The sequence below is a fragment of the Phascolarctos cinereus genome, unplaced genomic scaffold, assembly GCF_003287225.1.
Source record: "Phascolarctos cinereus isolate Bilbo 61053 unplaced genomic scaffold, phaCin_HiC Scaffold_5;HRSCAF=322, whole genome shotgun sequence".
Classification (NCBI taxonomy): domain Eukaryota; kingdom Metazoa; phylum Chordata; class Mammalia; order Diprotodontia; family Phascolarctidae; genus Phascolarctos; species Phascolarctos cinereus.
Genome location: NW_027555958.1, coordinates 29,086,973 through 29,102,157, shown reverse-complemented (window position 1 = coordinate 29,102,157; position 15,185 = coordinate 29,086,973). Strand labels below are relative to the sequence as shown.

General features: G+C 44.2%; 1 protein-coding gene across 1 annotated transcript in view; it reads left to right on the top strand.

Annotated features, from left to right (window-relative positions):
• The first annotated feature begins 3,739 nt into the window (after positions 1-3,739).
• LOC110222150 (aldehyde dehydrogenase, dimeric NADP-preferring-like) overlaps positions 3,740-15,185 on the top strand; it is a 29,874-nt gene continuing 18,428 nt past the window's right edge. Inside the window, exons 1-3 of the mRNA XM_021007018.2 lie at positions 3,740-3,893; positions 11,454-11,635; positions 13,253-13,484. Coding sequence (XP_020862677.1) covers positions 11,474-11,635; positions 13,253-13,484 — 394 coding nt within the window. The 5' untranslated portion in view covers positions 3,740-3,893; positions 11,454-11,473. The remainder of the gene's footprint in view (positions 3,894-11,453; positions 11,636-13,252; positions 13,485-15,185) is intronic.

Below are 15,185 nucleotides of genomic sequence, written 5' to 3'. Positions count from 1 at the left end.
AAAAGGAGTAAAGTATTGTTTGATCTGCCTTCAAATTCCACAGTTCTTTCTTTGGATGTGGATAGCATTTTCCATCATGAGACTTTTGGAGATGTCTTATATCCTTGTGATCCACCACTCTATTTCTTAGCCAGTCCCAAGTAGTTTTGATAATTACTGCTTTATAATACAATTTAAGATCTGGAATGGCTAGGCCACCTTCCCCTGCATTTCTTTTCATTAGTTCCCTTGATATTTTGGACCTCTTGTTCTTCCAAATGAATCTTGTTATTATTTTTTCTAGCTCTATAAAATCATTTTTTTGGTTGTTTGATTGGTATGGCACCAAACAAGTAAATTAGCTTAGGTAGGATTATCATTTTTATTATGTTAGCTTGGCCTACCCATGAGCAACTGATTTTTCCAATTATTTATATATGACTTTATTTGTGTGAAAAGTGTTTTGTGATTTTGTTCATAGAGTTCCTGGGTTTGTTTCAGTAGGTAGACTGCTAAATATTTTATAATGTCTACAATAACTTTAAGTGGAATTTCTCTTTCTATCTCTTGCTGTTGGGCTTGGTTGGTAATATATAGAAATGCCAATGATTTATGTGAGTTTATTTTATAGCCTGCAACTTTACTGAAGTTGTTCATTGCTTCAAGTAGGTTTTTACTTGATTCTCTAGGATTCCCTAAGTATATCATCATATCATCTGCAAAGAGTAATAGCTTTGTTTCTTCTTTGCCTGTTTTAATACCTTCAATTTTTTTTCTTCCATTATTGCTAGAATTATTTTCTTCAGTGAGCTTTTGTACCTCTTTTTTCATTTGGCCATTTATGCTTTTTAAGGCGTTCTTCTCCTCATTGGCTTTTTGGACCTCTTTTGCCATTTGGGTTAGTCTATTTTTTTTTTTTTTTGGTTAGGCAATGGGGTTAAGTGACTTGCTTAACTCACACAGCTAGTAAGTGTTATGTGTCTGAGGCTGGATTTGAACTCAGGTCCTCCTGAATCCAGGGCTGGTGCTCTATTGGGTTAGTCTATTTTTTAAGGTGTTAATTTCTTCAGTAATTTTTTTTGGGTCTCCTTTAGCAAGCTATTGACTAGTTTTTCATGATATTCTTGCATCATTCTAATTTCTTTTCTCAATTTTCCCTCTACTTCTCTTACTTGCTTTTCAAAATCCTTTTTGAGCTCTTCCATGACCTGAGACCAATTCATATTTTTCTTGGAGGCTTTGGATGTAGGAGCTTTGACTTTGTTGTCTTCTTTTGGTTGTATGTTTTGATCTTCTTTGTCACCAAAGTAAGATTCTATAGTCTGGTTTTTTTTTCTTTTTAATGCCGTTTGCTCATATTCCCAGCCAATTACTTGACTTTTAAACTCTTTGTTAAGGTAGGGCTCTGCTTCCAGTGTGGAGAATGTACTGTCCCAAGCTTCAGAGGTTGTGTGTAGCTGTTTTCAGAGGTACTTCTAGGCACCTGTAAATTTTCAGTTCTTCCAAGGTGGTACGATCAAAGGAGAGGTGTTTACTCCTTTGCTGGCCTGTGCTCTGGTCTATGAGTGACCACAAGCACTCTTTTCTGCCTTGGAACTGTGTGGAGGATTTCTTCTACACTACTACCACAAGCTCCTCCATGCCAGAGCTCCTCCTCTCCCTAGAACCACCACCCAGGACTGCAACCCAGATCCAAGCATGGGCAAAGCAAGAGAATCCTGCCTCAGCACCAGCAAAGAGATCCCTACAATCCCCCTCTTATCAGCTGCTTGATACCCCCACCGTCTGTGGGCCAAGAGCTCTAGAAGCATCCATCGCCACCACCACCCTGGGGCTGTGCCAGAGCTGGGACCAGACTGCATTCCTCTCTCACCCAGGTCTAACAGACCTTTCCCACTGATTTTGTAAGTTGTCTTTGGCGTCTGTGGGTTGAGAAGTCTGGAAACCACCATAGTTGCCTTGTGATTCAGATGCTTGAGGCCTGCTACAGGTTTGCTGGGGCCCTGTCTGTGCTTGTGGGCCCCACGCTGAACTGTGCTCCTCTCCCAGCCTGGTGCAACAGACCTTTCCTTTCAACCTATTAGGTTGTCTTGGGCTGGAAATTTGTTTCATACTGTCTTCTTGTGGGTTCTGCTGCTCTAGAATTTGTTGAGAGTAATTTTTATAGGTATTTGGAGGGGTTTGGGGGAGAGCTCAAGCAAGTCCCTTTTACTCTGCCATCTTGGCTCCATCCCCACCCCCATTGTCTTTTTTTTTTTCAGCCAAAGACAAGGTTTATTAGAACATCCATCATGTTGGGCAGACTCTTAAGACTCTGAACCTGGGTAAGCAGTGGCTAGCTTATAAGAATCTAAGCCCCCCATCGTCTTTTGAATGGAGTATAAATCCTCTTGTTTTGGGGTCTCTTTGCCCCACCAACATTAATGGGAAGTACTGATGGAACTGCCCTCTGGGTTAGTCTTTAGAAAGAGAAAGGGACCCACCAGGGAAGGCATAGAGGTCTCATGCTGATTTCATGAGATGCCTTGGTATCCATACAGCTCCTACAAGGACTCCAGGAGAGTGCTACTGAATGGAGATGGAGGAGAGAGATGGAACCTCAGTGACAGGAAAGGGATTTGAAGCCTTAATCAATAAGTCAATCCACAAGTGTTTATTAAGCACCAACTACGTGCTGGGCACTGAGAACACAAAGACAAAGGGGAACACATGCACCAAGGCCCAATTCAAACCTATCCTTTCATTGGTACTATGAATTGTATGGACTGTATCAATCTAAGGGGAAGGTGGAATCTTGCAGAGAAAACTGATGTCCTCCAAAAAGGGGGTCTATTTTCCTGATTGTCAAGTGGTCAGGGCATAAGCCTCTTTCTGTCTTTTTCTCCCAAATTAAATAGAAGGTCTTTGAGGCAGCTAGGTGGCGCAATGGATAGAACACTGGCCTTGGAGTCAGGAGGACCTGAGTTCAAATCTGGCCTCAAACACTTGACACTTACAGTCACTTAACCCCATTGGTTAGCCAATAAACAAACAAACAAACAAACAAACAAACAAACAAACAAATAAATAAATAAATAAATAAATGAATAGAGCCTATTCCATATCTCATGTCTTGTGAGCTTGAATGCTTGCAGGGGAACTGAGAATCCATTTTGAGAGGGTCACAGCCAAAATTCTGATGTTTCTAAGGGGAACTTTTGGATTTTGGCAAAAGTCACTTGGAATTAGTGAGAGATGCCCTCAAGGTCTCTTGTGTCAGGGACTGGACATCTAATCAACACCTAAATTCTGAAGAAGGAGGTCATGGAGAAGGCTATTATCTGGGATGTTCAAGGCATAAAAACAGGGTCTATCCTAACTTTGAAAGACTCCTCAAACACAAACGCAGCCTTGTGGGTTAGCCACATGGTAACTGGGGACTATGATGTTTTGAGCAGAGGGAATGTGATTTGAAATTCAAGTCATCATGATTCATGTCTTCCAGACTTTATGTAACTGATTGAAAAAAGCAAAGTTACTCCTCTAGCAAGTTGTACCTTGAAAAACTGGAAACCTTCCTCACCAGACTGAATCAATTAGCGATTGGTCCCACACCATGGGCAAACAAGAGTTCCCTTTTCAAACCCAGCATCTTAGCCCTGCCCATCCCTTTAAAGACACATGACCACATTTCAGAATAAAACAGATGAGACAACCCAAAAGCTAATCCTCAAAGCCAAGACTTGTTAGGAAGTGTAGCGTTCCGGATTAAGCTTCACCCTCTTATTTAAATATCAATTTTGCTGTGTCACGCAAACTTCCTGGGTTTGGAGCCAAGATGTGACATGAAAGGAGGGAAGAAAAGACCTTAAATAGGGAGGGGAGAGAGATAGTGGCTAACCATTGCAAGGAGTCTCTGAGAGAATCTGTAGAAGGTAATTTCTTTATTCACTTTGGCTGCATTTTTCTAGTTTTTCTAGCTCTGTGTATTTCTAGAAATAAAAAAAGATTTATCTAAAAGTTTTTATACTAATTAGCAATTCAGATTATTGAATTTATCAAGAATGACTGCATTCATGAACATGTGCTGGAACCAATATTTGAGACTGTGGGAAAAGTGTCTTTAGGGCACGCAAGTATCTTTTCCGCTGACCTCCCAGACCATTGTCCTGCTTGCTGTCTCCCCAAGTGAGATCTTTCCAGACTTGGAGTCTCCTGCAGCCCTGTTTTCCAAACTGAATTCCTTTCTGCTGATAATTCTCAGTTGATGCTTCCCTCATTAAACTGACTACAGGATAGGTGGGGATTGTTCAAACTACATTGACCAAACCCACAAATATCTTTGGGCTATGAAATTCCATTGAGATAAAGGTAGATTGGAGAAATTTTGCAGCAAAATGGAGAGTGTGAAGCCTAGAAGATTGCTCAGGTCTCCCCTAACGGTTACTTTCTATGATTCTGTGTGATGCCATGCTGGAAGATTGTTGTAAATTCCCAGTATTTGTGAGAGGTGTAATTTCATTAGTCCTCTTTGAAAACGAAGGATGAACGACAACGAGAGCTGTCCAAAAGTGGAATGAGCCACCCCTGGAGGTAATGGGTCTCCTCTCACAGAAGGTCACTAAGTAAAGGTGAGAGAACTACATATCTGATGTGTTTCAAGGATAGACCCTGAAGTCTTTTTCTCTCTGAGCTTCTTTGATTTTGTGATAATTTCATGTTTTATATTTTAAGACGGGAAAGTGTCGCTAGAATTGAATATTGAACTTCCTATTCCTATTCGACTCATGTGAAACATCTGTGTCCTCCAGCTTTCTTGTCTGTAAACAAGAAGGTTAGGCTAGATGGTCCCTTACAATCTGAATCTATGATCCTATGCTCTGCAGTCACTTAAACTCCCTGGGCCTCAGTTTCTTCCTCTGTGAAATGGGGGGGGGTTGGACCAGGTGGCTTGGAGATGTCTTTTAGCTAGAGGTCTGATATCCTATGTTTTGTGGAGCTATTGGACCCCTGGTAGTCTGTGGGTAGCAGACAGATTTCCCTTTCTCTCTAATGTCACTTACTGGTATGTGTTGAAAAGTAGAACCACAAGGGGAAATTTTGGTCTAGGAGGAGGATGCAGAGGCGTGGCAAATGGAGCCCCCAGAGTACACTAATGCTGGCATCCATTGCTGTTCTCACCTGCTTAGGTGATGTACTAGCATTGCAACAACTTGGATGTAATTGTGCTGATTGAGAAAGGCAGACCACAGGGCTCCTAGTGTCTTCCTAACAAAAACAACCAACCAAACAAAAACCCATTGTACACATTTTATACATTCTTATATCGTATATGTTGTTTCCTCCAATAGGATGTAAATTCCTTGAAGGTAGGGGCTGTTTTTTTGTCTTTGCATCATCACAAGTGCTTGGCTTACAGTGTTACTCGGTCATTTCAGTCGTGTCTGACTCTTCATGACCCCATTTGAGGTTTTCTTGGCAAAGATGCTGGAATGGTTTGTCATTTCATTCTCCAGCTCATTTTACAGGAACTGAGGCAAACGGGGTGAAGTGACTTGCCCAGGGTCACACAGCTAATAAGTGTCTGAGGCCAGACTTGAATTCATGAAGATGAGTCTTCCTGATTCCTGATTCCAAACCCAGTGCCCTATCCACTGTACCACCTAGCACATAGTAGGTGCTTTATAAATACATGTTGATTGATTGTTAGGGCTGAGAAGGGTGGATGCTTTCTCCCCTGGGGACTTGGATGGGGGAAAGGTGTATTTCCCCAGTACTGTCTGGTGCTGGCTCTGTGCCCCTTGGCAAGATTTCTGTGGGAAGTTACCAACCCCCACCCCCACCCCCAGGATGTCACCACTTTGGCAGTTGTCAAGATCCTGAGGCAAAGCCATGGGAAACATGTGATGGTTGGAGCTCTAATGGAAAGAAGTCTGGACCAGGGGCCAGGGTTCCTGGATTCTCTTTCCAATCCTGCCATTGACTAGTGTTGTGACTTTGGGTAGACTTCTTTTCTTTTCTGTGCCTCAGATTCCTCATATGTGAAATGAGAGGGTTCCATTATATGGCTTCTAGGGTCCGTTTCACCTCAAAAGCTCGAGGGTTCTCACTGGTCGAGGTGGAGAGCATGGATGAGGGGCTGCTTTGGAAGCTGCTACGCTTCCTCTTTGGAAGAGTGATTGAGCAGAAGACAGTGATGAGGGCCAAAGTTCCCTCCTGTTGGTTTGCGGTGGTGGTAGTTAGGGTTGTTCTCATGTTCCTCGGTGGAACACAATCTAGTCCCTAGATAGGAATGCCTTTTAGTCCAAAAAAGCCCTGGAGCCCTGGGATCTAGCCCCAGGTCCATCACGGAACGACTTTCCCCTCTCCAGGCCTTGGCTTCCTCCTCTATAAAATGAAGGATGAGGTTGGGTTAAATGATCTCCTAGTACTCTTTCAGCTTTAATTCCATGATCCTATCATCCTACCTGCCACTTGGACTCAGTTTCCCCTAAGTGTAAAATGGGAATAATGATCTCTGATCTGCCCATGCCCTATAGTTTTGTACATGTCAAACGAGATTGAGGATATAAACATGCTTTGAAAAGCAGAAAGTGTCATGAAAATGTAAAAGATTGTTAGTACTCTGACACAGCAGGGTCCCTCAAGCCACACATCTAACCCTGGGCCACCTGCTACTTCCTGGATTGAGGAGAGTGTTTTGGACTTCTGGTACTCAAGGCTGTCATCTAGTGTATTTCTCACAGACCACATTAATTTGACACGCACATGAAACCATCACTAAGAGGCATTTAATTAAAACAGTAATAAGATATACCAAGGACAAACTGCCACACATTTGCCCTGCCCTGCCCTGCCTACCATGTTTCTTATTTCTCATATACCAAGTCAGCCATGGCAGGGTATTGGCATGGGAACTGGTTGTACGGTAGGGAGTTTTGTGGTTTCCATCAGCCTGGGTGGTAGTTATGGTGCTTTCTTTTAGAATGGCATCTGGGCACCGCTGTAGAGAAGCCATTGGAAACCAGAAAAAGTCAAACCAGCTCAGAACACAGCTATTGTTTTTCTTCTCATCTTCTCCTCTAACCCCTCCCTCCACCCCAGGATCTCATTTTTTTTCCCCATGAGACTTTGCAACTCAGTGCCTCTAAAAATGCACAGCTTTCTGGGGGATATAGTTCCTGGGAGAGTATTAGACCCATTACAACTGTATTTATCCTGAACACCACCAAGGTATCCCCTTAAGCTTGAGAAAATCCACTTGCTCTTTGGTAGGTATGTGGGAAGCCTATTTGAGAGTCAAAGGGAACTTATTCCTTTTCTTAGATGACCTGATTCCAGGTGTGGGCAGAAGGAATTTATCCACCATCTTCACCCCCTTGTCCAGGAGATCTCTCCATTAACTTTGCCTGAGTTATCTACTGGGTATGGTGGTAGCAAAGTACAGGGAACATAGGACAACAATAGTAGAATACAAGTGTCCGAGGTAGAAAAAGGTTGTCAATCATTCATAAGGCACATGGGTCTGGTGGTTGAAGAATGAAGAATTGAAGGCTTGGGAGCCTGAGTGACCTCTAGCATGAGAAGCAGGGAGTTGGTACTCTACCCCTGGGAGGTAGTTCCTTAATGAGGCCCAGATCTCTTCTGTTGGAGGGAATCCATTGGCTGTGGCCACTTCTAGACCTTCTCATTTATCAAAATGAGAGTCTTTTAAGGTCAAAGGGAGACACTTGGACTCTGAGAGGGAGATTCCTAGAGGGATCAGGTTCCTGAAATTTGGAGAAAAGCTAAGATATCCTGGGAGAAGAGCCCTCTCCTTCCATTAGTGTGTTACTCCAGACAAGAGGTGATTGGCAGCAAAGCATTTCTGGAAGGAAGGCGTAAACAAGGGTTTCAGAGTTGGAAGACATTGAAACACAAAACAAGTCAAAACCATAGTAATATATATTGCTTGAAGGGATTAGAGGAACTCAAATAAAGTAATTGGAAAGGAAGAGAGCGACAGACACACACACAGAGACAGACAGACGTAGAGACAGAGAGATAAGCAGAGACAGAGACACAGAGAGATAGAGACAGAGATAGATAGAGATAGAGACAGAGATAGAGACAACAACAGGGACACAGATACAGACACACAGAGATAGACAGAGACAGAGAGTCAGAGAGACAGAACAACAGAGACAGACAGAGAGACAGACAAAGAGAGAGAGAGTTCATCAGCAGAGGGTAGCCACTGTCTTTGACAGCTGCTTGGTAGAGCCATTCCAAACTGTTTATGAGGCACTGCCACATTTCTGAGAGAGGAATCTTGTAGGAACTGCAGAATTGAAAGACACAAAACTCAGAGTAAAAACCAGCTATTTCTAGAACCACTGAATCTCAGAAATGGAAAGGACATTAGGAACCATGTAGTCTCAGGGTTCTTAACCTGGAATTCCTGGACTGCCATGGTTGGGGATAGATTTTAAGGGAGTCTGAAAACTTGGATGGAAAATAATATCTCTTTTCAACTAACCTCTAACTGAACTGTCAAATGAAGGAAGCCACGGAAGCTAAGAGAGAGACAAAGAGAGACAAGGAAGGACAGAATTGCAGGCATGGAAGATGGCCAGTGAGAATGGCTGGAGGTGGGAGATGGGGTACTGTGTGTAAGGAACACAAGGAGGCCAGATTCCCTGATGACAGAAGCTATGGAGCAGAGTAAGGCTTAAGAATATTGGAAAGCCAGGGAGGGGGCAGATCACGAAGGGCTTTGAAAGCCCAACAGTAGATTTTTGGAGGTTACAGAAAGTCACTGGATTTTATAGAGTAAGAGGCTGACTTGATCAGAGCGGTGCTCCAGGAAGATCTCTTTGACAGCTCAGTGGAAAATAGATTGTAGTAGGAAGAGACTAGAGACAGGGTGACTGATCAGTGGGCAGCTGCAATAGTCTGCACCGGCACCAGAGTGGTGGCAGCATCAGGGGAAAGAAGGGAGCATATGTGAAAATTATTACAAAGATAAAATCGACAGATTTGGCAATCGATTGGATGTGGGGAGTGAGAAGTCCAGGATGATTCAGTTTGGGATATTGAGTCACTGGGAGAATGGTACGGGTCTCCACAGTAATAGGAAAGCTAGGAAGAGGGAAGAGGGCTAATAAAGAGCTTTGCTGGTGATGTCTAGGAGACATCCAGTTCAAGGTGTCCACCAAGCATTTCTGACTTAAGCCAATGAAGAGCTTTTTAACTCCAGGTGTACATAGAAACTGTACTGAGGAATTAGTCGAATTTCTCTTTTGTTCCAGCTCTTTAATCTTCCCTGTTCAGGTAGCTTTTATCTCTACAGGCACAAACTGGTTTTGAAAAACAAACACAGTTGGATTTAGTTACAAATAATCCACTGTTGGGAAAGCAACAGTCTCATGGCTTGATCCCAACCAGTTTGCTTGTTTTCTCAGAGTTGGGAGTATAGCACTGAGATGGAGAGAACAGCGTTTGGCATTGGAGGACCCAGGTTCAAACCTGGCTCTACCTCTTATTATCTGCCTGACTTTGGAAAGTCACTTTTCTCTTCTGGGCCTCGGTTTCCTTATCTGTAAAATAAGGAGGATGGACTCTAAGGCCCCTTTCAGCTCTAGGCCCATGATCCTGTGTTTCCCTCCCACTTAAAAGCTATGCTCCTAATAGTTGTAAGGCTTTTCATAGTTTGAATTTCATGGTGATCAGATAGGAGCTAGAATTTTTTATGATGCCTACACTTAGAAAAGTTACTCTAATTAGGGTGAGGATTAGAAATTTGGACTTCTCACTCTTGTAAAGGCCTGTCTTCTGCTGGGCCTGTTAGGCACCAAAGGGAGTGGGATGATATCATGGCCCAACCCCTAGGCTTCTCTCTGGGCAACTGAAGGGTAAGAGTGTGCCTTGCTGATGCTCAGACAGAAAGAAGAGGAAGAAAAGAGCTTGGGAGGGGAGGTCACATTTCTGGAAGTCTCAGGAATCACTGCCTCCCTGCCCCCTGAGCCCTAGGATTAAATCCCATTTCTCTGATGCTTTATCCTCATGAGAACCCTGTGATAGAGGTAATACAAGTGTGAGTTTGTTCCCATTTTAGAGATGCAGAAACTGAGTCTCAGAAAAATGAAATGACTCATCCAAAGTTGGACAGCTAGCAAGTATCAGAGTGGGTAGCCATTTCCAGGATGCAGATCAAAGTGACCCCATCCCCGAAGTTCTCCCCCATTCACCTGCCACTTTGTCTGGATTCCAACCAACATGCTTTCTTTCCAGTTCCGCATTGTCCACTCCCAGAGGAGTCTCTCTTCAAACGCAGATGGCATGGACGGATGTGTGCGTGGACATGTTGAAGGAGGGATGTGCGTCTCTCCTCACGCCTTCGTAGTTGGTGATTTGGTCCCGGCGGAAAGTGTCTCAGACACAGAATAGAGAGACTAGCTCAGTAACAAACTTGCTGTGTGATCTGCGACAAACTGCTTCACCTCTCTGGGCTTCAGTCTTTTATTCTAGAAACTAAGGGGATTGGCTTGGCTCTTTCCAATGTGGAATGTAGCCCGGATTTGGAATTACAAGATCTGGGTTCAGATCCTGACTTGTCTTCTCATTCTGAGAGGTATCTGCTTGGAATAGCAGATAGAGCATTGGACTAGGGGTCAGGAAACCCTGACTCTTGCACTTACCAGCTGTGTGACCATAGGTAAGTCACAGGGAGTGAGTAGCAAAGTCTAACTTTGAACTTAGGTTCCATAAATCCAAGCTCGTTGGGCAAGTTCAGTGTTCCTCTCAGGATACCATGATGTCCTCATGAAGCCTATTTTTTTTCAGGCTAATTTACATGAATCTCCATCTCATACTCTATGTTCCAATCTGACTCTCCTGTAAGCCATTATCTACACATGCTATCCCATGTCCTACGTCCATGTGCTTCCCTACCCTTGGCATGCCCTTCTTCCTCACCTCCATGTCTTTGGTAGCTCCCATCAAATCACAGCTCAGTGGCTGCCTCCTACACCAGGGCTTTCCTGACCCCTCCCTGTTCTTAGTGCCCCAAATTACTTCATTTTTACCCATCTGTGCCCACATTGTAGACACTCAGCAGAATGTAAGCCTCTTGGGTCAGGTGCTGGTTTTTTTTAAAGACTTTTTGTTGCTATACTTTATTTATTTATTTATTTTTTAATTCATTCATTCATTTATTCATTTATTTAGGCAGTTGGGGTTAAGTGACTTGCCCAGGGTCACACAGCTAGTAAGTGTCAAGTGTTTGGTCTGAGGTCGGATTTGAACTCAGGTCCTCCTGACTTCGGGGCCGGTGCTCTATCCACTGCGCCACCTAGCTGCCCTGTGGTTTTGGTTTTTGTCTTCCCATCCCTGACATACTTCATACAGGACCTGGAGCATAACATTCCCCTGAGAAGTGTTTGCTGGATTGAGCTGAATGGAAAAGATGATCTTTTTCATTTTCAGTCTCTAAAAAGCCATTTCTGTCTCTTCAGGTCCTGTTTTCTCAGACACCATGAGTAAGATCAGTGAGACTGTGCAGCGGGCCAGGGCTGCCTTCAACTCTAGCAAAACCCGGCCCTTGAAGTTCCGGATCCAGCAGCTGGAAAACCTCCAAAGGATGATGAAGGAGAGAGAAGAGGAAATCACTGCAGCCCTGTATGCTGATCTCCACAAGGTATTGATTCAGTCCATGAACCCACCCTTGGACAGGAGCCCATCCTAGGGACTATGGGATATGCCAGAGGAATATAGGCAAACCAATTCTGTCCTCAGAGAACTTTGGGTTGAATGGGGGAAAGAAGATTTAGACTCATAGAATGGCCCCTTCCAGCTCAAAATCTTATGATGCTATAAATACAGGGGCATGGGGTAAAGTGCCAGATAGTGGGGGCATAGACTTTCAGGGCAAATTCAGAATGGAGGGAAGAATGTAGAGAGAAGTAATCTTCAATTTAGTCCTGAGGTTATGTGGGTCTGTGGATTAGTAGATTTCTAAAATACAGGCCTCACATAATTCCTCCCCTCCAAGTTCACAGTCTGGGGCTGAAGATCACTGAAATAAATCTTGTGTGGATTTTATAAAGAAAATATATTTTGATCATCAGGTTTTTCTGTTGTTATCACTCATCCAATTGAGATTCCATATGATTAAGGATTTCAATGTAGGTTTCTATATGTTAGAGTTAACTATAAATGCTAGCAATAGTTATGTGAAAGGCTCTAAATATATCATGATAATACTAACATGTTGTATTTCAATCAGACATACTCATTTCCAGGTCATCTTAATCAAGTAACCTTGATCAAATTGGATTTAAGAGTGTTTCCTGTAGGAAGAAGAGCAGCGTTTGAATGGTTTTTCTAAATAATTATGTATGGTTCTTGTTTAAAGTTTGGCCTCTCATACTCTGTTGCACAGTATACAGTGGTTTTCCAAATTGTGCATAAATATAGATGGTGTCTGTACTGGATTTGAAGTTGACTTCAATATGGGAGAGCATAGGACTCAAAAGAATGGGGCAGAAGGACAGGAGTGGGAAGGAGATTCCATACAGGTAGGAGCTAGAGCAAAGATATGGAGGCCGGAATGAGCTCAGACTGGGGCATGGCCTGACCAGAGTGGAGGGTTTGAGAGGGGATTGCACGTTGTAGAGGGGAGGGCATTGAAGTCCAGGCAGACATTCACAGGAGCCAGAGCAGCAAGGGCACTTTGGAATGATGGGCTCATGGGCTCGTGGTGGTTTTCCAGCCTCCATCCAACAAACCGAGCCAAGCCAGGAGTAAAGCTCAAAGAGATCTCAGAGTTGCCCTAGTCTGGCCCCCTCAGTTTCCAGGAGATGAAAGGAGGTGACTTGCCTCTATGGCCGTAATCATGCCTTCTCACTATGCAGTGATAGCCCACTACCTTCATGGGCCCCTTTACAACCTGCTGTTTTCAGTCAATGTCCATTCCTGGGACTTTGTGGGTAGGAGCCATGACCCAGCCAGCAAAGAGCTGGCATTCAGGGGGCTTCTCAGCAGCCAGGCAATCTTCCCAGTGCTTTTTGACTTGGTTCTCTGCCTCTGCTTTGGGGGAGGTGTTGTGGTACCTTTTGGTAAAGTGTAAAAAAGGACAGACTCTACAATCTGAGGACCTGGGTTTGAATTCTGCCACTGAAAATTGCTCCCTGTGTGATGATGGGCCATCACCTCCCTTGTTCTCCATTCTATCGTTGTGTAAAATAAGATTGGGGTAGAGGGGGTCTGAGGTTTGGAGCCTGTGATCTCACCCTGAATGCCATTATCTTTACAGAGCAAGTGGTGTGCACTTTATGAAGAGTGCACTTATGCCTTCGAAGAGGTCAAGTATGCGCTCGCCAACCTTCCCCAGTGGATCCTGGATGAGCCTGTGGAGAAGAACGATAATACAAAGGATGGACAGGCCTACATCCACTCAGAACCACTGGGTGTGGTTCTGATCATTGGGACCTGGAATTACCCCTTCACTCTGACCATTCAGCCACTGGTGGGCGCCATTGCTGCAGGTGGGGAAAACTTCTTTCTTGTGGATGATAGATAGGCTTCTAGATTTACAGCTACAAGGGACCTCAGAGCCCATCTAACTGAACCCGTTTTACAGATGAAGACACTGAGGCCCAGAGAGGTTGAGTGATTTGAACCCAAGTCCTCTGACTTCAAATCTTGTGTTTTGTGCTGGGAGGAAGGAGGGCTCCTTGTGGATCGTTCCCTAGAAATAGCCTCAGGATAGTCCACTGCACCCCATCACTAAGAGAATTGGTCTATTCAGTCAAACTGCGATAAGATTCATGATCAAACTGGATATGAGACTCAGTTCGTGAGTTAGAAGCCTTATCTGTAGTTTCATCTAGCATACTAAGTGTTTTAGGAGACCATCCTGTGTGGTTTCTGACTACATCACTGGTGACTCACCCAGCAGTTTCATAAGATCAGAGATTTAAAGTTGGAAGGGACCTCACAGGTCATGTAGCCTGCCCCCCCCCCTTATTTTGCAGATAAGGAGACTGAGTCCCAAATAAGACAGTGATTAGTCTAAGGTCACTTAGACCTGAGTAGCTGAGTCAGAATTTGAAACTAGGATCTGACTCAAATCCAGGTATTAGCAGCATGGCCTTGAACAAGTGATTTAAACCTTCTGGGTCTGTTTGCTTGACCTTAAAGGAAAATGGTCTGCACCTCTTGATTCTTTCTAATTCTCCCATTTTCAGGTACTAAGAAGGAGAGACAGGATTTCTTTTTTGGGGGGGGCTACGCAACGGAGTTAAGTGACTTACCCAGGGTCACACAGCTAGTAAGTGTCAAGTGTCTGAGGCTGGATTTGAATTCAGGTCCTCCTGACTCCAAGGCCAGTGCTCTATCCTCTGTGCCACCTAGCTGCCCCAAGAGTCAGGATTTTAAACCTCTGACCAAAGGGCCAACATTCTTTGCATCCCACATTGCCTCCTCCTATTAGCTTTGAAAGATCACTCAGCCTTTGTCCTCTCTCAGTGAGATTGTGGCCCCTTTCCTTCATGTGCAACTGTCTAGGTGTTCAGTGGTTAGAGCAATGGGCCTGGAATCAGAGAGTCTTGAGTTCAAATGTGGCCTCAGATTCTAGCTGTGTGACTCTGACCAAGTCACAACCTGTTTCCTTCAGCTTCCTCATCTATAACATGGATATAATAATACCTAGCTGTCAGGGATGTTGTGACGATGAAATGAGACAATTGTGAAGGGCTTAGCACAGTGCCTGGCACTAAGTAGGTGGTATATAAATGCTAGCTGTAATCATCATCATCAACTATCCCTTCATCTTTCCAAAGAAATGACATGTAGGGGAAAGATCGGGGCTCATGGTCTGAGTTGGGCGACTGTGGTCAGGATAGGGGGTTGGTCAGGGCTGGAGGACAAGATGTGGGTCCAAACAAACCACAGCACAGCTTTTAGACAGGTGTGGCATAAGCCTGTGGGTGTCTAAGCACACGTGTGTGCGTGCAGACATGCTGATGTGTGTGCATGTGTCTGCGTGATTTGTGTGGTCTCTGGTATCTGCCCCTGGGGGCTCAGGTCAGGAGAGGCTAGCAGGCTGGGGAATGGAATGCTGGTCACCACAGGAAGGAAGCCTGTACCTCTCTCCCTCAGAGGTGCCAAAAGCTGGATTTACCTTGTGCTGGTTACAGCTTGATGTAGAGGGCCTAAGGGAATACTATGGCTCTTGTATTCATGGG